Source organism: Caretta caretta, chromosome 11, assembly GCF_965140235.1.
Source record: "Caretta caretta isolate rCarCar2 chromosome 11, rCarCar1.hap1, whole genome shotgun sequence".
NCBI classification, from domain to species: domain Eukaryota; kingdom Metazoa; phylum Chordata; order Testudines; family Cheloniidae; genus Caretta; species Caretta caretta.
In genome coordinates this window covers 39852617-39877976 of record NC_134216.1, presented here as the reverse complement: position 1 = coordinate 39877976, position 25360 = coordinate 39852617, and the positions used below count along the sequence as shown (strand labels likewise).

Below are 25360 nucleotides of genomic sequence, written 5' to 3'. Positions count from 1 at the left end.
CAGGGCTTAAATTCAACCAGAGCTATCCAGAGCAGAGTATTCATTTCTGAATGAGTCTGACGATGGAACAATTGCAAGATCAGGATGTGGGTTTGATTTTTTTTAAAGATTTATCTTATTAGGAAGCTCACCCATTATAACATATCACAAAGGGAAAGAATATTATCAAAGAATGAGAGCAATACAATTGCAAGCAGGACTTCCGAATTCTCTTCCAGCTCTTATGTTGACTTGTTATGATGTGGACATATCATTTGACCACTCTGGGCCTTAGTTTATGCTTCTCTATAATAGGTATCATACTTATCCAACTGTTGTGAGGCTTACTGATTGCAAAACACTTTCAGGTCCTTGGATGAAAGGTGCTGTAAATGCGATTATTAAAATATCTAATAGGATGTCCTTTGTGGGAGGAAATATTGTTTTGAAGTTTCATTTTTCTTAAAGGGTTAGGGAATTACAGTAGATGCACGACATATTTTTCACAAGTTTGGCGTGAAAATCTACCTGACCTGTGGGTTGGCAGGTAAATCCATCATCTGCTGAGGTAACTGAAATCTGCGTATCTTTAAATAAGAATTCAGATGAACTTCACTAAAATGGGTATATAATTAATGAGTAAGCCTAGATCTTTTAAAATAGTTGGAAGAATAAAAATAAGAATAGAGGATCTATTCTAAAGTCATAAAATTTCTTGTCAATAAACTGGATAGTCTGTGTGTACTTCACTACATATAGAATGAAACTCACCCAGATGAGGACCAGCATAATGCCTATGCACTGCTTAAGACTCATTTAAAGGTGCATTGGTACTGTGTTGGTCCTCTGCATGGAGGGAATATATTGAATAATACCTAAGCTACAAGTGGACTGCCGCATGTCTAATGATTATACCAAAGCCTGAAATACTATTGGGGATAATGTTTCAGCATAATAAAGAAAGTGAAGGGTAGAATGTACATCATGTCCAATAAATAAAACTAAAGTATGTAATATTGCCTTTCTTCAGTATTCAACAGTCTGTGAGATCAGATATGAGTAATGACAAAGTTCAAATTTGTAATATGTGAGCTAGAGTTACTCTAAAATTAATGTAATCTATAGATATCAGCAAAAATCCCAATACGTCCCAATTATGTGATTACATCTTTAACAAATTACATCTATTTGCTTTCTGTCATGGAGGGAAGAATCATATATGTGGACATTATTTTAGTGGATACCCCAGTCAAGTAAGAGACCTTTAAAAATAGCTGCCTGTAGCAACTAATCTGATTCAGATGCAACACAGCCCAACTATTAAATGTGTAAGAGAAATGTGCAACAGAAAAAAATGGATATTATGCTTAGAAAAAAAGAGGTGTCTGGGATGTTAACCCTCATAAGCTAGAATCCATCTGAAAACACACAAAAAATGCCCAGGAATAATTTAGAACACAGGACCATATTCTGACACTGATTTTTATGCAGAACTTCCTATTGTTGGTTGAATTTACCAGTCATGCTATTAATAAATCATAATCTGTTAGATTAGCTACATCACCTTCAGTGGTTTTACAACTTTATAATCATCACTTTAACTCGAGAGATTTTAAATATATTTCATTTACCTTTTTTTTTAAAAAAAAATTTTCATTGTCACTTTTGTTTCTTTACCAAAGATGTGTGTTTAAAGAAGAGATTTCCCTTCACAATTTACTTTCTCCTTCTACTCAGTTCGGAAGTGAAGTTATGCAGCTGAAATTGTGATATTATATTTACTTCTATAGTAACAGACTGAGATTCTCATAAACCCAAGATTATGGTTTTGTTGGATTATCAAGCAGAGAGGGAATGTGATCTGTAAAGACTAAAATTCTCATTTTGCAATCCTCATTTAGGCATGAGTCCTACTGAAGTCATCTGAGTCACGTCTGGCTCAAGGCCTGAGTCAGGATTGCAGATTTTGGCCTTTAGCTAATAATAGTCATGGGGAATATATCTTTTTATTTTAATATAAAATGTTCTTTTCCAAGTTTCCCCTGCTGTGAAAGTCACCTTTCAACACTGTACAGAAAACATTTCAAGATTTAATTTTTGAGACCACATAATGTATTTTTCTTATAAATTAATTTGAATTAACTGTGAGATAAATTAGCCTATATGATGTGTCTGTTATAGCAAATAACCTAGAAGATTTAAAATTTAGAGCTGAATTAAACTTGAATAGCATACATACTCAACATTTATAATAAAACAATATTAAGCATTTAATTTTATAAAACTAACAGCTAGTTGATTGGAAGCAATTATAGGTGCACAATGTATTTTAGGAATGCAAAGTTAATACAGTTACTTCTAGTGTAGTGTACAAATTGAGGTAGAAATAAGTTCTAGAAATGTATGCAATATGTTATTGCAATGTGTTGTTCCTTATATCACAAAATTCACTGGAGCGTTAAATTCTATATGAGTTTTGAGGCTTCAATATTTACATTTGTCACTGATTCCAGATTTTCAGAGTTTAGACGAGGTTTTTTGACTACCACACAGATTAAGATTTTAGGTAGCATTGACATAAAGTTTTAAATTAGTGCATATTTTGTCTTGCAAACATTCTGTTAAAGTTGACTTTCTGTATTTTTAATGTTAGCATTTTCCTGTTTTACATGTGAGTATCATGTAAAATGTATGGACTACATCAAGCCTTCAGGGTTTTTGTTTGTTTTAGCAGAAATCCCCAATGACATAGTGATAGCACTATCTGGCCCTCTTCTACCATTTGAAAGTCCTATGGCCTGATCCTGCTAGCAATTAAGTCAATAGCAAAGCTTTATCTGCTTCAACACTTTTGTCTTCAGGAACCAGCCAAAACAGAACATACCACTTTACTATGAGCTTGATCCGGCAACACCAAAGTCAATGGGAGTTTTGCCATTGACTTCACTGGAAGCAAGATCAGGCCCCAAGTACATTATACCAAATGAAATAATGTGTCCCACCCACTCTGAGTAATATATCTGATTAGTAGCCACAAACATAAGAACAGCAGCTAACTAAAGACCAATTTAATTATAAAAAAGTAAACATAAAAATGAACAGTTACAAATAGTGTGGCTTTTGATTAGCTAGATACAGATCAAATCCATGCTGTAATTCAATTAGAATACAGTTTTATCTATACTGATCTAGTTTAGAAACTGCCACTCTGCTGCATCAGGCTATTTATGTTAGCCTTGTTTAGTAAATAGGATAAAGGCATTGGAATTGAACCCTGTCACAGATAGGAGCCTTCTCTGCATTTCTTACAGATTACAGACCAAACTCCTGCTATAAAACAAATATTTTGGTTCACCTCATATTTGTGCTTCACTTTGGTCTTTCCATTTTTTAGCAGCAAAAGGCCCTTGTACTGTGGCAACATCAAAGTCTATGATATTATTTCTTGAATGGAGCTTTCACACTGTAAAACTTTATGTCCTTTCTCCCCATTGCTATCAGCAACAGCACTGTCCATTTCCTTTAGAAGTGGAATTGAATAGAATTGAAATGTACATGGAATTGAATGATTTTTTAAAAATTGGTCATTTCCCTGTTTTGTGAAACAAGTTCCTATTTAAACCAGTGCTAAATTTGAAGCTCTCTATATCTTGTCCAGTTAATTGTACTAACCACTTAATGTGACTTAATCCCAAAGAAAGGAAGGTTGAGAAGAAGCCATTTTACACCAGAAAATATTTTAACATTGAAAATCATTACATAGTTAACATATTCAGGGCCTGTTCTTGGCTCAGTGAAAGTGTTGCCTGAGTGAGGACCTATGGATCTGGACCCTCTGTATGCCTATCATTTTCCCTGTTATTGTTGCTTTCTTCTTTACAATATAAATAATATGTCATTAAGTAGTATCAGCAGCCTAAAGTTATATCTAAATGTATATTTAGCAATGGAATGTCACTAATTCATTAAAATTAAACTATTTGTCATATAAGATATTATAGAATAGATATGCAAGAATCTTTAATAGCTCATTATATCACATTCATTTAATACTTTGACCCTGAAATTATTGCTGCAGAAATTATTTTAGGATCATACAAATGAATATATTCTCCTATAGATGTAATATGCAATTTTGGAGAATTACAAATTAGACAGGAACTCCTAAGTGTTTCAGATGTTAAGGTTCACTGGAGCACTTTTGAATTGGGCTCTTTTCATAGAGAGATAAAATCTTAAAAAAATATATAACACCAATAATTTTACATTTACCATCATTAAACATTCTAAATATTTTTAAAACTGCTAACTCCAACACTTGATTAAAAGCTGTCTGGCAAGCAATATCTGTATTTATAATTAAGCCTGTCCCAGAACTTCTATTACAGTACCCACTTCACAGGTCTATTTGAGCCTGAAATTTCACATGTAATATTCAACCTAAAAACAAGTTTTGACCAATTTGTTAAAAGAACCTTTGACTTTTTTATTGATAATTAATGGAGTTTTATGTTTCTATCCCATAGAGAATTGTTAATATATTAGCCCCTATTTTTAAAAGTGACATTTTGCAAGTGATTAGTCAAAGATCCTGGTTGGTTTGATTTTTTTTATAATTACTTTAATTTTTTTATTAGCAAATTGCCTAATGTAAAATACAGTAATTACTTTTAAAAGACATTTGGCAACAGTATACAGTGCCTAAATATATACATACATGACTGATAATGCCTCAAAGGGAGCTGTATTAGTTTTTTGGTAAATATCATATTTCAAGTACATAAGTGTGTGTAAAAAAATCACTAGATGCTGACTTACTCAACAGTTACTTGATAGTAATTTTGGCCTCTTGGACGAGAGGGAGCATTGTATATACCCTACGCCCAAAATACTGCAATGGTTAAACAAAAGGAAAATTAAAATATGAATAGTATTTTTAATCGTGCTGTGACATAGCCCAACAAAAGGCAGGAAATGGCTCGTTAAAGCTGACGCACAATATCATGCTGTCATGCATTTCTTTTTATATAAGAAGTGTGTATTAACTCTGACTATTCCCACCTTTCCTTGGATTCAGAATACAGTTTGTACCATCTAGTCTGTGAAGATTTAATTATTTTTTTCATCTTTTGTTCCCCCTTTATGCCTATGGCTTGGCTTTACCAGAACTAGTGAACACAGCATCAGCCCAAAGGACCCCACATTTTAGACCATTTACAAAGTTTGCAATTGTTATTCCTAAAACAATTCGCACTCTGTTGTAAAAGTTTAATGTTAAACATTGCTGAAGTTTGGACTAACATCCGTATTATAGGTAAAGTGCACTCAGCGGAAGTTAGTCTTATAAAGTTAGATTATCCCTGTAGATCGCAATGCATTCCATAAGGAATACTATGAAAACTTTGTCTTGTCTTGGCAAAGATATCTGAGAGCATGAAATGTGGGGAACAGATTGTGGCTTAAGCTATTGCAACAGTTGGGTGTTTACCAAATAAATGTTGTCGATGCATTTGTTCAGACTAAATAAACGATAAAATAGTTCTTCAAACTGCGGCGTTTTGTAAAGCCTCCAGAAGGAAGAAAAGATCAAATGAAACCGACTCAGTGGGATCTTCCTAATGTGACCCCAGTGTTAATGTATTTATTTTCACGCTGCAGTTGCAGGTCGCTTTACAGAAACATCTCATGCTGGAGCCCCGCGTGGAGCCAAGGACAAGAAAAACACTTTTATTCAAACAAAGCTATTAAATAACCTGTACACAAAAGTTCAGTCTCTTCCCCTGAAAGAAATGAGGACGCAAGAGCCAGGTCCCCAGACTAACGCTGCTGCTCCTATTTACTGTCTTGGAGCAGCCCCTTGTAAGTAACTCCGTTTCCAAACTGGGGGAGTGATCCTATGGCCCAGCCTGCGTCCAGAGCTCTCCCTGGACGGGAGCGGGACAGTGGGCTGGAAACAGCTGGCACTTCACCCCATTGAGCAGCAGCGACAAAGATCCTGATGCCAGTAGCAAGGCGTAAAGGAGTCACGTATTTCCCGCATCTTTGCCCTGGGGCCAGAGAAGGGGACTTGTCCAAGGGCTTCTTCAGGACAACGGGGCGGTATAGGGCAGTGCCGCCGGGGGGGCCTGTAAATCTCCAGGGCAGGGCTCCAGTTCCCAGAGCGCCGGGGCCGCAGACCTTAGGCCCTCCTGGGCCGGGCACGGGTCCTCGATCGCCCTCGCAGGGCTAGAGCGCCTCCCGGGAGAAGGCGGCAAAGCCCAGAGCTCTCCCCGGCCAGGGCTCCAGGGCCGCGGACGCAGGCGCAGCTCCTGCCCCTCCCAGGGCTGCAGGTCCCCCCGGGCCAGGGCTCCGGCTGCGGGGGCCCCTCAGGCGGGGCGGTGGGTCCCGAATTTCTCCGGCCGGGCGGCGGGCCCGGGTCACAGGCCCCGCGTGTCCTCCCGCTTCACGCCGTCGCCCGCGGCTTTGAGCTTCTTGTTCTGGTGGGTCTTCACGTGCTTGGCCAGGTGGTCGCTGCGCATGAAGCGCTTGTTGCAGACGGGGCAGGCGAAGCGCTTCTCGCCCGTGTGAGTCCGCAGGTGCCGCTGCAGCTCGTCGGAGCGCGTGAAGCTCTTGCCGCAGAAGAGCCAGTTGCAGACGAAGGGCCGCTCGCCCGTGTGCCAGCGCAGATGCGCCTTCAGGTGCGAGGTCTTGCCGTAGACCTTGCCGCAGCCCGGGATGTGGCAGATGTGCTGCTTCTTCCGGCCCGGCTCCGCCTCCGGGGCGCTGCCCGCCGCCGCCTGGCAGTTGGGGCAGCGGCAGCGGCGGCAGCGCCGGGCCGTGGCCGCCAGGGGTGGCTTGGTCTGCAGCAGGGCGGCGATCTGCGTCTGGTACTGGGCCAGGTCCGAGGGGCCCAGCACCAGGCTCCTCGGCAGGGCGGCGCCAGGGAAGCGGTGGCCGCAGCCGCCCGGCGCCCCCGCTTGCTGGAGGCTCCACCAGGGGATGTCCTCGGGGGCCGGGTTGGGGGAGAGCTGCCTGCAGGGCTGCGGCGGGGGCAGCAGGTTGGAGTAGCCGGGAGGCAGGGCGGCCTGGGCGGCGTAGGGGACGTAGGCCGGGGGGCAGCTGGAGGGTAAGGCGGCCATGGAGGAAGGGAGCATCTTGACTGGGGAGAACTCATAGGCGTAGGAGGGGTCAGCCGGGGGGGTGAGGGGCAGCTCGTGAGCGCCCCCGAAGGAAGGCTGCAGGTGGCTCTTCTGGGGGGTGAGCCCCAGGCTGGGATGCGGAGGGGGGAGCCCCCCGGGGGAATGGGCTGGCATCTCGCTACTCCACGGGTGGAAGATCCTGGATGGGGATCCCAGAGCTGGGTCGTAGGAGACCTGCAGGAAATCCGAAGGGGCGGTGCCCGGCTGTCCGATCCGGCTACAGGTGGCGGCCAAGAGCGCCAGGGGCGAGTGCTTCGCCAAGTCTGGAGAGGCGCTGGGGGTGCGATCCTGCATGTGGGCGAGGGAGGAAAAAGATCAGGTCACTAACCGCTCCCAGAGCATTTGTTGTTGCTGCCTACCCCGCGATCGTCTCCCCTTTGCACCCACCAGCAGACGCTGCAGCTCAAGGAACAGGAAAGTTTCTGTGTGTGTTCTCCAGGGAACCGGAGAGCTCTAATCGGTCATCACATGGGCAGAAACTTTCCCCAGACAATACTGAGCTGTCTGTAAAGAGAAGCCTGAGTCAGCAGCAGGACAGGCCACAACTAGCGTCTCTCCCGCTCTCTAAACACACGCCTGCTCTGTGCTGTGTGTTCTTTCAAGTAACCCTAGATCCCGCATGCAGAAGTGAATGCCCAGCACTCAACCCCCCGACGCTGCTCCGTAGCCCAGGAGTGACTGTTTACAGTGCCCGTGGCAGGCGAATGGTTTGAGCCCCCCAAAGATCTTACTCATCTAGTGACCAGCCGGACTCTAAACGGAGTGGGGAGTTATTAATCCAAGGAGATTTCTTTAGTTTACCTTGAGAGCTGTCCTTTCAGCTGCAGCAAGCCTCTTACGGTTACGGGCTGACACTGCCTTCGCAATCCCCAGAGCAAAGTAGCCTGGCTGCCCCCTGCTTTAGCGTTACTTGGAGCGTTGTCTCCCCCATAACTTCAAACTTATGTTCCTCTTTGTCAGAGTGTGAGACACACAGCGAGCCGCCAGCCGCCCCCCCCCCCCCCCCAGCTGGGCTCTCCTTGGGAGGCGCCGGTACTGACCTGGAGGAAAGCCTGCAGGGAGTCGTTCCGGAGGACAGCCACTGCGGCCATAGTTACTGCTCCCGGAGCGAGGGGAGGACACCGGGGCAGTGCCGAGGCATGGAGACGCCACGGGGAAGACGAGGAGCTGCCCAGCTTCCTTCTCTCTCCTTCCCTCTGATCTCTGTGCTCTGCGTCCGGCCCACCCCCCCGCGCTGCGCGATCTGCGCGGACTGTCTGACTGCACCAGGATCACCTCCAAGAATTTGATAAGGACTTTGCTGGGCCGCCAGCCAGTCAGAGGGAAGATTTATGGCTTTGAAGTTTGCCGCTACCCAATCATCAAAGAATAGCGGCTCTTTCAGAAGCGAAAGCAAATCCTTTGAATCCACAAAGCTCCTATGGTGTGTTTGTTGGTCTGGATAAAAGAACTGATTATTAGGGGGGATGGGAAAGGAGGAGATAAAGGCGGGACAATTAATGAAGTAATCACTATGTGGGAAATGTATATACACAAATAATTGGATTTTCTTGATCAAAGGAGACCGCCTGGAGACCCACGCATTGGATGCTCAAGACACTGGATCTCCCCACCCCTTGTTGCCTTTTTGTGTGTGTGTGCAATTAAGGATTTGTAGCAGAGCCCTAAAGTGACAATGTGTCTTTGTTATCCCCAGAGAAATCTGCCTGCGGATTCCGCTGGTAGAGTTTGATGACTCAAAGTAACAATACAAACACAGCAAGTTCACCTGAGCCGAGCTGGGAGATCCCAGCTGCAAAACTTCCCGACGGTTTTTTCCTCTCTCTCCTGAAGCTGAGAAAAGCGAACTCCATCGAGATGGCTTAGCTAACGCACATTTCCCCCGCTCTGGTGCTGCTTGCAGGAAGAGCTCTCTGTGCTCTCTGTATTTTCTGTAATTACGGAGGCGCTGGTCTCAAGCCAGGGGTCGATGTAGCGGAGTTACAATGAGGGGTTCTTTGGTCACGTGCAATCAGCATTAAAAGTTAAAGACTGCGAAAATCACAGAGAAAGTGTCCTTTCCCCGGGGGGAGGAGGGCGATATAAAGGTGTGCAAAAGACGTGACTTTTTTTTTTTTAAGTGAAGGTGAACGTCTCTCTCGGTAGCGTTTGTGTGTTAAACTGAACGGTTTGTGTGTCAAACGCCTCCCAGTTCAAACTGTCGGAACCGTAGCACGGGTGGCCACACCGGGGAACTATTACTCCGATCTCCGCCGAAGCCGCTTGTTGCCCTCCTGCCGTTGGCCGCAGCTCCACTGAATCGCTTCCTCCCAGCTCTGGGGCTCCGGCCGTGTTTTAAAACCGAACGGGCTTTGGCCCACGTGGGCGAGAAAACTTTCCGCGGCAGCCGCGCCAGGGGCTTCCCAGCCTCCCCCGGCCCGGCGTTCGGCTCCCAGCGGCACCCCGCCGCCCGCCCCAGGGTGCGCGCCTGCGGCGGGGAGCGGTGCAGCCGAGCGCCGCGCCGCGCGCTCTCCCGTCGGGTCACAGCCCCCTCTGCTTCCATCTCCTCCCCGCTAGCTACGGCGGCCGGATCGATCCGGACACGTGACGGACCAGGACGTTCGTGAATATCTTGGCCAAACGTGAGAGCAGGGAGTGCCCTGCCCCTCCTTTCGCTCACATTTCTGGAACTGTTCCCCCAGGTAACTCGAGCCTCCCAGTAGCCGTCGGGGTCAATTGTATTCACGTTGCCAAGGAAGCCTTTTTAAACGCCAGCACACAGAGATCTTTATCTGGCTTTCCTGTAGAAACAATCACTGGCCTCTCAACGATTTCCAAGAGTGGTGGGGCTTGAATCAGATCGGTTTCTTTGAAGGGATTAAAGTGCCAAGTCCTCTCCCACGGCTCCATATTGAGTCCTGGGGAGAAGTTTGGGCTCCCGCTGCTCCCCCCCCCCCAACACTGACCCCCTAATGCATGAGTCACTTGAGGCTCTTCCCTGGGACTTGTAAATGCTTCATCAGATCGACACTATGGAAATGAGTACAACACACCCAAGCTTTAAATCGATTCAGCCCCATTGCTAATGTTCAAGACTTCTCTGCCATGTATAACCTAGAGATAAAGACGCCTCCAAAACTTGGTGAATTATTCGGGGAAGCTGATATCTGGGTCTGTTTGCAATGTAGAGTATGGTTTTGGGGCGGTCATTTCTTGTTGTCCTCACCTGATAGCAGAGGGCGAGGAGGAGCTGGTAATTACTGGTCTCCAGGACCCCTGGGTAGGATTGTAACGCCTATGACAGACAATCGGAGAGCGCCGGAGTGGGACACAGGAGTTCCCAGCCAAACTTAAAACCAAACGCTGGCCGTGCCTTGCGTGTGATCTCTCCTCCCAGAGAATTGGGAAATGTTTACAGCTGATTGAAAACATGCGAGTGAATGCAGCAGCTCCAGCGCTCCAACAACAGAGGCATCGAATCGCCGGGGAGCAGGGGCAAGGCGCTCACTCTGGGCCACTTAGAAATCTCCGCAGCCGTCCGCTGGTCCTTTGCGGACTTTTCCCGGGTGACTTGAACACACACACGTGTAGTGCCCGGGGCTCTTTGGACGCAGCCTACTTGCCGTTTTGTTTAGGCAAGGGACAGAAACGCGCACCCATCCGGTTTTACTCCAGAAGCAACACTCGGGGCAGAACAAGAGGTTCGAGTTGCCGGGACACAACACACAATGGATAGGATCCTCATTCCTGCCCATTCTGATGACACGTCTCTTTCCTGGAGATGTAATAAGCGAACCACCCACGTCAGAATATGTCACTTTCCCCGTTCTTAAACTTTTACAAAAAGTTTGATCTGATTTCTAGCGAGATCTTTTTCACGCGTGAATTGTATCTTTGATTAAGGAATTATTTGAATAATAAAATTCAGAAACGAAATGGAAGTCAAAGGTACAATTTTTAAAACAACTGAACGCGCTGGTGTTTCCCTTTCCCCTTCATATAAATTATTCCTCCACGTATATTGAATATGCAGAATGATTTGTTACATTGCAAAACAGTTAGTAGAAAGTTGGATTAAGTTCCTATATGGAATCCATACCTGGGATCCCATAAACTCCGCATGGATGGAAGCAATTGACTTAAAAAATTGAGGGGGAATTTCTAGTTTCCGGAACAAACAATGGGCAGAATAATGAAATGTTGCAGCAGTAATTTTCTGTACACATAATTAGTGTTCAAACTCGGAGCATTTCGGTCTCCTGAAATGTATTCTTAATGAAGTGATGCTCAGAGCTGTCATTAAAAATGCAGGACTGGAAGATCAAAGTACAATATTTATTTTAGAAATTTGTTTCAGTTATCAGGAGATACAGGTATCAAGGCCAAATGCCAAGTCAGTTACCCAAAGCACTATTTTCATGAGCAGTGGGCGGCTGCTACTTGCTAATGTAAAATAAAGAGACATCAAAGATCAGGACCAAGACACGAACCAGCCCTTAAAAGAGGCAGAATGGAATAGGATTCCACAACCACAAAAAAACCCAAACCCACCCAATGTGGGGGTAGAAGAGGGTCAATTCAAGCAGTTACTATCTGGGTTACACAGCTAAAACGTACGCGGCGGTATATACGCAGATGAAACATGACACTTCTACGTAAACCCAAATTCCACGGCATAACGACTAGGCTGTAATAGCAGGGACGGAGTTTTAAAGCAGCGAGGGCTAAGGCCAGACCCAGCTGGGAGACGGCAGCTGTAACTTGTCCCAGTGTGTGTGTATTTCTCTCCCTCTTGGATGGCTGCCGCCTGGTGTAGAGACCACAAAGAGCAGCAGCAAAGCGAGCCCTGCAGGAGGCGATCTCCCGGCCCAGCAGAAGCGTGGAGCTGTGGGAGTAGTGCGCATTCACACGTCTTCCCCAGTGAGCAGAGAGAACCGTGACCCAAGGCGAGCTGTGGAAAGAGAGGAGAGGTGGGGCAACGTCCTGTAGCACACCCAGAGATCAGACACACTAGCAGTGAGTTAGCTTCAAACAGTGCATTGGGGGCAGGCATTTCCATGGAGCGAGACTCCATGTGCCAACAACACACCCCACGTACTTCGTAAGTAACCCCAGTGGCGGCCCCTGCCCTGCCCTGCCCAGGCAGGCTGGTCTGGGCTCTAGCAGCCTCTTCCAAAGACAGCCTCAGCCTCCTGGCTTGTCTGAAACGCTCACATTTCCCACCTCTGTCTTACACCATGTTCCTGCTTTGTTAAAGGTGCTTCAGGCTGCTGGGCACTGGAACTGTGAGAACAGCACACAAAGCTCCCGAAGGGCATCTGCCAATATCCCCAGTGATCTACAACAAAGTATTCCTCAGCGCAGTCACTCAGCGGGCCTTTGAAATCCTGCTCCAGCAGAAAGCTCCCTTTGTTCCCATCCTTCAGTGTGGAGGAGATCAAACTTTATCCTCTCCAGCTGGAAAGATTACTCCCCCCTCCTCCTGCAATCCGATATCCTCTGCCTTCACCTCTCAGGTTGGAGGAGGTTTGTGGGTTACTCTCTAACTCCTGAACACCTGACCCTAGAACATACTGCCTGTGGTAAGTCAAGCCCAGTGACAGATTTCGGAGGGTTTGGAGAACCTGCTCCAGAAAGCAAGTTCTGTCACAAACAAATAGCTTGTCTAAATAAAAGGAGAGTTTAGTACAAACTACTTTCCTCTGTCTACTGCTAGTGCCCTGTCTCTCAGGCTAGGGCCAGTCAGGAGTGTCCTGAAGGAAGGCTCAGAGCAATGTACTCCAACTGCCACAGTAGCTGGGGTCAGTCACATACTTTAATATTATGTTTACAACACAGGCTCCATTTCATAATCAGGCCTGTATCTTTAACAGATACTGCTTCAAGAAGATCTTCTGAGCATGCATTTAAAAAGGAGCAGGAGGATTAAAAAGCACTGGGTCTACAATGGTCAAAATACCGCTCTTTGGAGGTCTGAACCCTAATGAGGTGGCAATTACAGCTTTTTTTTAAAAACAGAAAATTATGCATGGATAATATTGACAGTCCTGGAGGCTGCAACCCTCAGAACAAACAGAGCATAGGCAGCAGCTGCAACCTTGAGGTGCGGAGAAAGTGAATAGGGAAGTGTTATTTATCCCTTCACAAGAACCAGGGGTCAGTCAATGAAATTAATAGGGAGCAGGTTTCAAACAAACAAACAGGAAGTACTTCTTCACACAACACACAGTCAACCTATGGAACTCATTGTCAGGAGATGTTGGGAAGGCCAAAAGTGTGACTGGGTCCAAAAAAAATTAGCTAATTCATGGAGGATAGGATATTAGCCAATATGGTCAGGGATGCAACCCCATGCTCTGGATGCCCCTAAACCTCTGACTGCCAGAGCTGGGGCTGGGTGATAGGGGATGGATCACTCGAGAACTGTCCTGTTCATTCACTCTGAGGCATCTGGCACCGGCCACTGTTGGAAGACAGGATACTGGGCTAGATGCACCATTGGTCCGACCTAGTATGGCCTTTCTTATGTTTTTAAGGTATTCCAGAATAGCCCCCTCCGTGGACATCCTATTCAGGGACAAAAGTAACTTTTTTCCAGATAATTACTCTACTTTTTGAGAAAGAGCCTCCACTTTTCACCCCTAGGTAGGTAGGCTCTGCTTCTCAGTCAGCCCACCAGGGTGAAATATCCACCCCCATATCTGACATAGACAACACAGTAATGAGAGACCCAGACGAAGTATTAATAATTATTAAAAGCATCCCTCACAGGATATGCTCTGGATTGGAGAAAGTCTAATGAGGAAATGGAGTCCTCGGTTCACATTTTTTTGGTACATTAGCCTACAGGACTTGTTTACAAGATCTGGATATCTGGCAAACAGGTTTGATGCAGTTGTACCTCTAGAGCCTTAACTGTGTGCAATTTGCATCTTGGATGGGACAAAAATAAAAGTGAGACTGAAGTTTTTTATGAAGTCTCTTGAGTCCACTTAAACATGGCACATTTTTCCTTCAGATGAAGGAAACGCACTAAAACATATTGAGACTGACACAAAGCAAAAATATATTGAGGATTTTGAGGCTTGCGTTATCATTTTCCAACCAAAGTTTCAATTTCACATAGTTTAATGTAGTGTTTCCTTTTAAAGCTAATATGCCATTCAAGAAAATAAGACCATTTGTATCCCTGCTACAACTTTGCCACGTGTTGTTAACAACCTAAACATTTTAATATATACATGTTCTGCACCATCCCTGGCTAGTCTTTTATGCCACCTCTCCTTGCCTTTTGGAAACATTGGTATAGATTTTCATAATATGATACTTCCTCTAATTTTTTCCATGCTTTAATGAGCGGTGAAAGAGTTAAAGTATCATCACTAGCATCCAAGTTAGAGCCCAATAAAATTTATGCCATTCTCTTCTCAAAGCTATTGTTTCAAGCTCTCTGGAAACTCAGGTCGACATTGCTACATTGGTTATACCTGCTTCACATTTTGAAGATTTTCTTCACAACCATAACAGCTAGAAATTTATTGAAAGAAAGAAAAAGAAAGAAAGAAGCAAGCATGCTGAGACTATAGATAGCAATCAAGAGCCCTGTTTGTTGATGTCCTTCTTGCCCTCACATTTTAGGAAACACTGGATAAAAAACATGATTTTTTTTAGCTGCATGATTAGTTTGGGTGAGATTGGTTGGGATCATTTCATTTTACAGACACAGATAAACAAACACTAACCATCTACTTATATTTAATTATTCACTATTTAGTGTGGTTATGTCTTAACTAGACAGCAAATGTAAAATCTAAAAACTGGATCTGCATGGTAATTCATTTTGGTTACTTAGTACATTTATAGACAAATTACACAGCTGTTTATGCTGTGTGTCAAAACTGCAAACAACAAAGTTTAAATGGAAACAACATATGATCAATCAGCACTTTAATATCAGGTGGATCATCCAGTTATCAAACTGTATCAATTTGACTGAATCAGTTATTCAAACTTAATAATAACATACAATTGTTAATGGATGACCAAGTTATGCTACAAATGCAGACTGCTTGCTGTTACATTAAATCTGTTCTAATGACAACAGAACTGCTTTCCAAGTAGCCTGTTCTTCAAAGACTACTGAAGAAGAGAGTATATCAAATCCATGTTTTTTCTTGCATGGTACAATAGCTATGTAACTTCAGCTACTGTACCTTGCAAGAAATAAAACATGGTTTTGGTGTGATATAACTGCAGCAACCTATAATTTACAAGAACTATCCCCCTCCCTCCCCGAACCGTTTCCACCCCCCAAACAAAAACCAATCCAAACCAAAAAACCCAGCAGGACTATGAGGGGCAGATCAGGGGAAAGGATGAATGGGAATCTAGTCGGGGACCAGAAATGTGGTGGGAGGGACGCCCTGAATGTTGGTAGTTTTAAAGCTCGCATGCTCCTTTCCACACCAGTCAACCAGGACACAGGAAAGCTTTCCTTATCAACCAATGAAGAATTTTATAATTTACAAAAATGTACAAATTATTCCCAGAGTCTGGGAGTCAGAGTAATTTAAGAAGACAAAAGAGCCCATCATGACCATGACTCCAAATCAGCCCCACAACTTCTGGAACATCCAGCAATGCAGCCAGCCAAGGGGCCGTAAGAAGCCAGCTAGGAAGCATATTACATACCCAGATGTTACCAGAGAATACATTCCAGTGCTCAGTATATGGGTACTGTAGCTGTCAGCAATCTGTGTGTGTAGCCACTGGTACTAACTAATATTGGGGCACATGTGGTTACCACCATTTGTCTGGTTAATAACAAGGGATTGTAAAAAGTACTAGTCCCCTCACGTCCCCTCCCGGCCAGCATTTCAGGTCAGGGCCCCCAAGAAGGTTTTTGTGAAGTATCAGTCAGATTTATGAAATGACTGAACTCCTCTTCTCCAGCTGGACAGCTCTTTACAATGTTTGATTTTTAAAACCGCTCTATTTAGAAAATCTCTTACAAAGTATGTGGTGTGTCTTCTGTATCACATCATATTCTGAGGTCTTTGTATTCATTCGATGTAACACATAATAACTCAATACATAAGGAATGTGAAAAATTAAATTATTCAATGTGCTGTAATGATAATTTTTAAAATTATGTTTTTCTATAAACAAAACAACAATATAAATATATATATAATGTTGAAGACTTATATAGCGCCTTTCATCTTCAAAGTTCTTTACAGACATTAACTAAGCTCTTAGTAAAACAGGGTTAGCCTTCTTCTCCCATTTAATGGATGGAGCAATCAGGGCAAAGGATTTAAGTGACTTGACCTAAGACACAGAGGGAATCAGTTTCCGAGTTGGAACTAGAACTCAGGAATTCTTTGGCTTCTAGTCTGTATTCAGGTTACTAGATTGTACATCTCTTCCAACCCATTTTTCTTGATCAAAGATTTTAGATACAGTTTGAAACACGGAACTCCAAAATTAATTAATGATCAGGAAGCATTTATTGAGAAATTTACCTATTACTACACCTGGCCTGCCATTCACAGGCTGGAGCAGGCAGGATCATCCCACCCCACATTTTACTTAGCTCTTAAACTAGTTCCTATTGCTCAGCCCAAAACTGGGTTGGATGCTTGGAACTTCATAGGAAGAAACAGGCCATGGAGCAGCCAGCATAGCCATCACATGATGACTACTCCAGTCTAATGGCTCGGATAGTTTCCATTGCCTAATAGTCCCTCTCTGGCGGAAGGAGTAGAGGATCTTCAAAGTGGAAGGCCTTCTGGTCTTCACCCCTTGGTCTAATCCTGCACCACCCCCAAATCCCCTGTATGACAATGTGCATCAAGCCCCAAATCCTACCCATTTGGAGCAATAGGAACCATGCATGTTTTATGGCAAGAGGGCCCTCTGCACCCTGGGTGCAGACGACAGGCTCTGCTTTTACAGTAACACTTTTATTAAGAAGATATACTTGTGTAGCTCTCAGATCAGAGAATCAAGACTAAACTGTGACTTTGAGAGACAGGTGCACTGGGAGGTGGAAAGGCAGAAGGGCAGCATTGTAGCGGCAGTGACTGGTGACATTCTGATTATGGATGGCATATGCATTTAGGGCACTGGAGGAGCATGCCCCAGTGCAACAACTACATTTAGTCTGCCTGATAAAATGACCCAGTGTGATCATTTTAATTTCTATCCGTGGGGATTTCTAGGGTGTATCTGAGAGCTGAATTTAACCCACTATTTGTGTACCACAGTAGAACCTCACTAATTTACAATGAATGGGAGACCCATTGCAAATTACTGATGTTTCTTTGCATGGTAATTCTTTGCAAATTATCAAACAAGTGTACAAATAAAAAAGGAAGGGATACCGCCTCCGTAACGATAGTTTGTTAACATACTCTATCAATTGCTTATAATACTATGTAGCAGTAAAAGTACTGTAGTACATTTAATAACATAATGAAACCTTAGCAATATGAGACCTGACTATAGCCCTATATTGCAATAGGTGTTGATTCTACTGTAGTTGAGTGCAAACAATATATCTGGATTATATTATCAGTCCTAATCGCTTAGTCCTTAGGCCTTGTCTACACTGCATAAACTTTGCTGAACCAGCTATACCAGTATAGCTATACCAGCAGAACCCCATAGACTCATCCGATGAAGTGAGCTGTAGCTCACGAAAGCTCATGCTCAGATAAATTGGTTAGTCTCTAAGGTGCCACAAGTACTCCTTTTCTTTTTGCGAATACAGACTAACACGGCTGTTATTCTGAAACCTGTCATATATGCCAACAAGAGTTCTTCCGCTGGCATAGTAATGCCACCTTCCTGAACAACATTAGCTATATTGACAGAAGCACTTTTATGTTGGCATAGTCACATCTACACTGGGGTTTTTCCTGGCATAGCTGTGTTGGCTAGAGGATGTGTTTTTTCACGCCCCTGATCGACATAGCTATGTTGACCAAACTTTGTAGTGCAGGCCTGGCCTTTGTCTGGAAGGGGCTAGGAAAACTATCAAATATCTTGTGATGCAGTGCAGTGACTCTAATACCAAAATGGCTCAGCTCTGTCAACACTACCACTTCAAATCATTTTTAACACCAGTTGAGGGGAGCCAGGAAGGATCAGTGGTTGACAACAGAGGTGAAAGTAAGCTGGTACGGTCCGATACAGTGTACCGGCAAGAGCCAATATGCCGTGCCGGACCGGACCGGCTTCCCCAGGCTGGCGATTTAAAGAGCCTGGGGCTCCCCGCAGTGGCCAGAGCCCCTGGCCCTTTAAATCACCACGGGAGCCCTCCACCACTCCCCAGGGGCTCCAGCAGCGGGGCTCAGGCAGCGCTTTAAAGGGCCCGAGTCTCACTGCCGGAGCCCCTGGGTAGCGGCGGCAGGGCTCCGGCGGTGATTTAAAGGGCCTGGAGCTCCGCTGCAGTAGTGGCGGCTGTAGCCTGGGGCCTTTTAAATTGACCCTGAGCCCCAGGGCTCCCAGCTGCCTCTGCAGCTGGTAGCTCCAGGGGTGATTTAAAGGTCCTGGGGCTCCCAGCTGCAGCCAGAGTCCTGGGACTTTTAAATCTTGACTTAAAGGGCTCGGGTATTTAAAGGCCCTGCCTCTTCCGGCCCTGCCACGCCCCCTGCCCAGAACTCCGGAGTACCAGTAAGTCCTTTAAGTTACTTTCATCCCTGGTTGACAACCACTGTCATCTTAAGGGTGGGGGAAAGAATATTAAAGCACAAGGAGCCATTCACCACAAAATTTACCTTAAAATGAAGAAGCAGGAGAGGAGACAATGGAGTAGAGAATTAGAGTTCTGTGGTCATTTACATGCCAGCATCTAAACTTAACAATGAAAGATTCTTCTCTTATTCAAAATGTCAGAAAACAGGGCCAAACGCTGCAGTCTTATACAATCAACATTCTCACTGAAGGCAATGGGAGTGTTGCCTGAATAAAAGCAGAGCAGAGACCTCATGCTTTGCTGCTTTTTTTTTTTTTAATAGCCATTGCTACACATGCTAAGTATATTTGGTACATTGAGTGATTCAGGAAGAAGCTCTTCTGTAGTGTCAATGATTCTTTTTAATGAGATATGGTTATTGGCTGATTTATGAAGTTCTCTTGCCAGTTTTCATTTAGTTGTTTCTAATTTAAGAATAAGATAATTTGCCTTCTAGAAGCAAAACAATGTTTATAAGGGAACAGAGTAAACACAAAATTCCTCTTAAATCAGAGGTTCAGAAATGCACATAGTGAATTTTGGCGTGGTTCTTCCCAACATCAACAGAGAAATTGATTCCAGCAATGTTCACAGTCCTGTCTATTAAATTCTACAGCAGGCACCCAAGAGAAAACATTACATTTACAGTTTTATCTAGTTTTCCATATTAGGTTAGTAAAAAGAAAAGGAGTACTTGTGGCACCTTAGAGACTAACCAATTTATTTGAGCATGAGCTTTCGTGAGCTACAGCTCACTTCATCAGATGCATACCGTGGAAACTGTAGCAGACTTTATATATACACAGAGAATATGAAACAATACCTCCTCCCACCCCACTGTCCTGCTGGTAATAGCTTATCTAAAGTGATCATCAGGTGGGCCATTTCCAGCACAAATCCAGGTTTTCTCACCCTCCACCCCCCCACACAAATTCACTCTCCTGCTGGTGCTAGCCCATCCAAAGTGACAACTCTTTACATAATCAAGTCGGGCTATTTCCTGCATAAATCCAGGTTTTCTCACATCCCCCCACCCCCATACACACACAAACTCACTCTCCTGCTGGTAATAGCTCATCTAAACTGACCACTCTCCAAGTTTAAATCCAAGTTAAACCAGAACATCTGGGGGAGGGGGGGTAGGAAAAAACAAGAGGAAACAGGCTACCTTGCATAATGACTTAGCCACTCCCAGTCTCTATTTAAGCCTAAATTAATAGTATCCAATTTGCAAATGAATTCCAATTCAGCAGTTTCTCGCTGGAGTCTGGATTTGAAGTTTTTTTGTTTTAAGATAGCGACCTTCATGTCTGTGATTGCGTGACCAGAGAGATTGAAGTGTTCTCCAACTGGTTTATGAATGTTATAATTCTTGACATCTGATTTGTGTCCATTTATTCTTTTACGTAGAGACTGTCCAGTTTGACCAATGTACATGGCAGAGGGGCATTGCTGGCACATGATGGCATATATCACATTGGTGGATGTGCAGGTGAACGAGCCTCTGATAGTGTGGCTGATGTTATTAGGCCCTGTGATGGTGTCCCCTGAATAGATATGTGGGCACAATTGGCAACGGGCTTTGTTGCAAGGATAAGTTCCTGGGTTAGTGGTTCTGTTGTGTGGTATGTGGTTGTTGGTGAGTATTTGCTTCAGGTTGCGGGGCTGTCTGTAGGCAAGGACTGGCCTGTCTCCCAAGACTTGTGAGAGTGTTGGGTCATCCTTTAGGATAGGTTGTAGATCCTTAATAATGCGTTGGAGGGGTTTTAGTTGGGGGCTGAAGGTGACCGCTAGTGGCGTTCTGTTATTTTCTTTGTTAGGCCTGTCCTGTAGTAGGTAACTTCTGGGAACTCTTCTGGCTCTATCAATCTGTTTCTTTACTTCTGCAGGTGGGTATTGTAGTTGTAAGAAAGCTTGACAGAGATCTTGTAGGTGTTTGTCTCTGTCTGAGGGGTTGGAGCAAATGCGGTTGTATCGCAGAACTTGGCTGTAGACGATGGATCGTGTGGTGTGGTCAGGGTGAAAGCTGGAGGCATGCAGGTAGGAATAGCGGTCAGTAGGTTTCCGGTATAGAGTGGTGTTTATGTGGCCATTGTTTATTAGCACTGTAGTGTCCAGGAAGTGGATCTCTTGTGTGGACTGGACCAGGCTGAGGTTGGTGGTGGGATGGAAATTGTTGAAATCATGGTGGAATTCCTCAAGGGCTTCTTTTCCATGGGTCCAGATGATGAAGATGTCATCAATATAGCGCAAGTAGAGTAGGGGCTTTAGGGGACGAGAGCTGAGGAAGCGTTGTTCTAAATCAGCCATAAAAATGTTGGCATACTGTGGGGCCATGCGGGTACCCATAGCAGTGCCGCTGATCTGAAGGTATACATTGTCCCCAAATGTGAAATAGTTATGGGTAAGGACAAAGTCACAAAGTTCAGCCACCAGGTTAGCCGTGACATTATCGGGGATAGTGTTCTTGACGGCTTGTAGTCCATCTTTGTGTGGAATGTTGGTGTAGAGGGCTTCTACATCCATAGTAGCCAGGATGGTGTTATCAGGAAGATCACCGACGGATTGAAGTTTCCTCAGGAAGTCAGTGGTGTCTCGAAGGTAGCTGGGAGTGCTGGTAGCGTAGGGCCTGAGGAGGGAGTCTACATAGCCAGACAATCCTGCTGTCAGGGTGCCAATGCCTGAGATGATGGGGCGCCCAGGATTTCCAGGTTTATGGATCTTGGGTAGTAGATAGAATATCCCAGGTCGGGGTTCCAGGGGTGTGTCTGTGCGGATTTGATCTTGTGCTTTTTCAGGAAGTTTCTTGAGCAAATGCTGTAGTTGCTTTTGGTAACTCTCAGTGGGATCATAGGGTAATGGCTTGTAGAAACTCGTGTTGGAGAGCTGCCGAGCAGCCTCTTGTTCATATTCCGACCTATTCATGATAACAACAGCACCTCCTTTGTCAGCCTTTTTGATTATGATGTCAGAGTTGTTTCTGAGGCTGTGGATGGCATTGCATTCCGCATGGCTGAGGTTATGGGGCAAGTGATGCTGCTTTTCCACAATTTCAGCCCATGCACGTCGGCGGAAGCACTCTATGTAGAAGTCCAGTCTGCTGTTTCGACCTTCAGGAGGAGTCCATCTAGAATCCCTCTTTCTGTAGTGTTGGTAGGGAGACCTCTGTGGATTAGTATGTTGTTCAGAGGTATTTTGGAAATATTCCTTGAGTCGGAGACGTCGAAAATAGGATTCTAGGTCACCACAGAACTGTATCATGTTCGTGGGGGTGGAGGGGCAGAAGGAGAGGCCCCGAGATAGAACAGCTGCTTCTGCTGGGCTGAGAGAATACAGACTAACACGGCTGTTACTCTGAAACCTGTCATATTAGGTTAGTGTTACCTTATCTGAAGAGTTTAATATAGGGAGAGACAAAGGAAAATTTCTGCCTCAGTTTTCTGATATCCTTGTGACCTCCTACTGGGCGATCCTATGCCCTCTGTTAATTGAGATACCCCTGCTGCTCCCTACTTTATAGTCCTAGCTGGGATTCTGATCATATAAAACCAGCCACTTCCTCTGTTCACTGCTGCCATTCCAATCCTCAGACGATCAGTATTTTCGCTCACACACTGAGTGTAGTACCCTTTATAAGGCAGAGCATATGTATAAGTAGAGATGCTACAGCCTATTTGCTGTGCACAAAGCACCAGACAGGAAGGGCTGGAGCAGGCAGGGAGCCTGGGGTAGGAATAGGACTGAAGCTGGCAGAAGACCCAGGGTTAGGGTTGGGGCTGACAATAAACCAGAATCCCTGGCAAGAAGCATGAAATGGGATGTGGTAGCTGAATGGGCAGTACTTGTCAGCTATATATAGCAGAAACCCAGCTCCCCTGTAGTTAGGGTTGAACATGGCTTTCTGTTTAAAGGTGGGCTCTTATAAGTGATCTAAAATCTGCATGCTTAACTGGATTATCTTGAAATGCAATGTACCTAATGGGGGTGCTGGGTAGTCCAAGTCTGAGGTCGTTTGAACATAGAGTTCCTGATATATAGCCCTCCTTAAAAACCCAGAATTGTACAAAATCACCTGTACCTTATGTTTTTGTGCTCATATCTGGGCCTTAGACTGTGGCTGTGAGCCTCCCAAACTGATCTCAGTACCTTGGGATTTTTCTCCATTACTGCATGGCACTTCTACTTTGGGGAGAGGGGGTTATATTAAAGAATTTATTCTGCGGGGGCACATCTCCCTGGGCTCCCATGTGAGATGGGATCTAAGGGCCTTGCTCCTCTGATGGGGTCTGAGCTCTTCTCCCTCTCCCCCAAGAGCAGTCTGAGCCCCTCTCCTTTCCTGCCATGTGTGAACTAGGAGCTCAGCCCCTTCAGGGGGTGGGGACTGAGCTCCTCTTTCTGGACCTTGTGTGTGAACCATGATCTAGGGGGGCCCTGCCCCTCTGCAAGGGTGAGTGTTTAAGCCCTTCTCCCTGACTCCTCCTGAGAGAGCCAGGATCTGGGAGTCATCCTTCTGGGTGCAGAGCTGAGAACAGACATGCTTGCTGCATAGCACAGGTTCATAAGCACTGATAGCAAAGCTACATATATATGCTCTACACTCAAACAGTGAACCTGCTTTACAGAAACACAGTTGCTAAATTTTACAACACCTCCACCACATATTACAACTGCTTCCCCCTTATTCACAAGATTTCATCTAACACGGTCCTTTCACTACCCGTCATTAAATACACAGACCTCATATCCCACCTCACTGTTGACAAACCCTATGGCAAGTTGACACCGGTGTACTGCTACTGACAACCTGCAGAACTCAGTGCTGAAATGAGGAATATTGGGTTCCTCAAGGGGCACAGGCACTCTTTCCTTGGATCACACACACAGGAGGTGAGGGGTGGCTGGGAGAGGGGCTCACACACTTCCCCAAGATCCCACCCGGATCTCTTCATATCACAATCACAGCTCTGCCAGCCTTCTCTAACTAATCCCTCCAAAATTCATACAGCTTAAATACAGTGAATGCAACTGGAGTGCATGAAGATAATTCTCAGTGGGTGCTGTCAGCTCCAGGTGGGAAAAAGTTAGGGTTGCACTGGCATGTACCTTAACTCTGTATTACCTAGTTTTCAGATATTTAAGATTGCATTACTTTAGTTCTTTATTTCCTGATTTTCAGAGGTTTGAGTTTAGCTGAGCTTGAAATATTGGAAGGGCACAAGGCACCACAGGGCAACCTCAACTTTGTTACACTTTGTTAAATAAGTTTTTGGGCATTTAATTTTTTCCTTGCTAGTTTTACTCAAACTTTCCTAAAGCCATTATTTTATGACATAATTCACAATCTCACATCATGCGGGGCTGGATGGTCCAGAAGACTGGTAAATTGTGGAGCTTTTCACCTTTTCACAGGCTTGAATTCAGGTCCGGGCAGTAGGGATGGAAAATCATTACCACATGACAGCTATTCAGTGGTCTCCCTACATGCAATGAATTTCAATCCTGTTACACATCACAATTTGTAGGCAATTCCAGATGAACTAAGAATTGAATGGAGACTCTAAGGATACTGAGAACAAACTTGTACTGCTACTTTTCATACTGTACTTGATCTGTGATTAAACAAATTTTGTGAGCCAAGGAATCACTTATCAAGTATTTTGTACAAAATTCACCAAACGCTTACTATTTTTAACAAAAATACCCGCCCCCTCCCAATCCCCTTATTTGAGTGATTCAGTCTGACTGCAGGCAGGGACTGTGTATTTTACTGCATATGGTCTATAAAACATCTACTATAATTTAGGCACAGTATAAATAATAGTATTTATATCTTTATCTAGGTATATCAGCTCTGGAAGGAATTTTTCAGGGAGGGACTAGCAGAAACAAAATGAGATCTTTTGATCTTGTGATATCTGTGTGATATTTTTTGACCAGCCTAATTTGAAGGGGAAAAGATGTTTATGTTAGAGGGATCCAGGGGTATCCTTCTCCACTCCCCCTCCAGGCAATTTGTTTGAAAATGCTCGCCATTCGGTGCAACATGGTACATTCAACAGGGGCAAAAATCATCCCTAGGAGGAGTGGGTTTGCTACAGAAGAGAATGAATTCCATCAGAGAAAGCCCCATACCCTACCCCCCAACCCTTACAAATAGAAATATGTGGTGAATATGGTGGTGATAGCTATGTGATAAATCATGGAGCCATATGATAATCAATATACAACATATATGTGGAAGTGATATCTCTGTGATAAATTGGAGAAGGATGTGATAACTTTGTGTATCACATTCCTGTACAATTTCTCACATACCTATGATTTCATCACTTGCCCACTATTCCATCTCTCTGAAACACCAACAGCCACACCACTTGACAGTACCAAACAACCACTATTTTTAAAAATCAACCTCTCTCTGAAATATTTCGTCCTTCTCCACCCAATGCTGGAATTGCCCCCAAACTCACACTCACTCGTGGTC

The 25360-nt window shown here is 44.5% G+C and overlaps 2 protein-coding genes across 8 annotated transcripts in view; both read right to left on the bottom strand.

Moving 5' to 3' along the window:
• Positions 1-5690: 5690 nt before the first annotated feature.
• On the bottom strand, positions 5691-8507 carry SP5 (Sp5 transcription factor). Its single transcript, XM_075117949.1, has 2 exons — positions 8198-8507; positions 5691-7445 (listed from the first exon to the last, which is right to left on the bottom strand). Exons 1-2 carry the CDS (start codon positions 8246-8248, stop codon positions 6396-6398), a joined length of 1101 nt encoding a protein of 366 aa, XP_074974050.1. The 5' UTR covers positions 8249-8507; the 3' UTR covers positions 5691-6395.
• Positions 8508-11457: 2950 nt separating this feature from the next.
• The window catches only part of MYO3B (myosin IIIB), a 341188-nt gene continuing 327285 nt past the window's right edge, over positions 11458-25360 (bottom strand). For all 7 annotated transcript variants that reach the window (XM_048870184.2, XM_048870183.2, XM_048870181.2 and 4 more), the window contains one exon: positions 11458-12087. The gene's annotated coding sequence lies outside the window, so the exon portion shown is untranslated. The remainder of the gene's footprint in view (positions 12088-25360) is intronic.

Excerpts from the sequence above, each read along its gene's own strand:
- SP5 (XM_075117949.1), bottom strand. The coding sequence starts at position 8,248 with ATGGCCGCAGTGGCTGTCCTCCGGAACGACTCCCTGCAGGCTTTCCTC. Across the intron at positions 7,446-8,197 it reads CCCTGCAGGCTTTCCTCCAG|GATCGCACCCCCAGCGCCTC; the intron begins GTCAGTACCGGC and ends GCCCACATGCAG.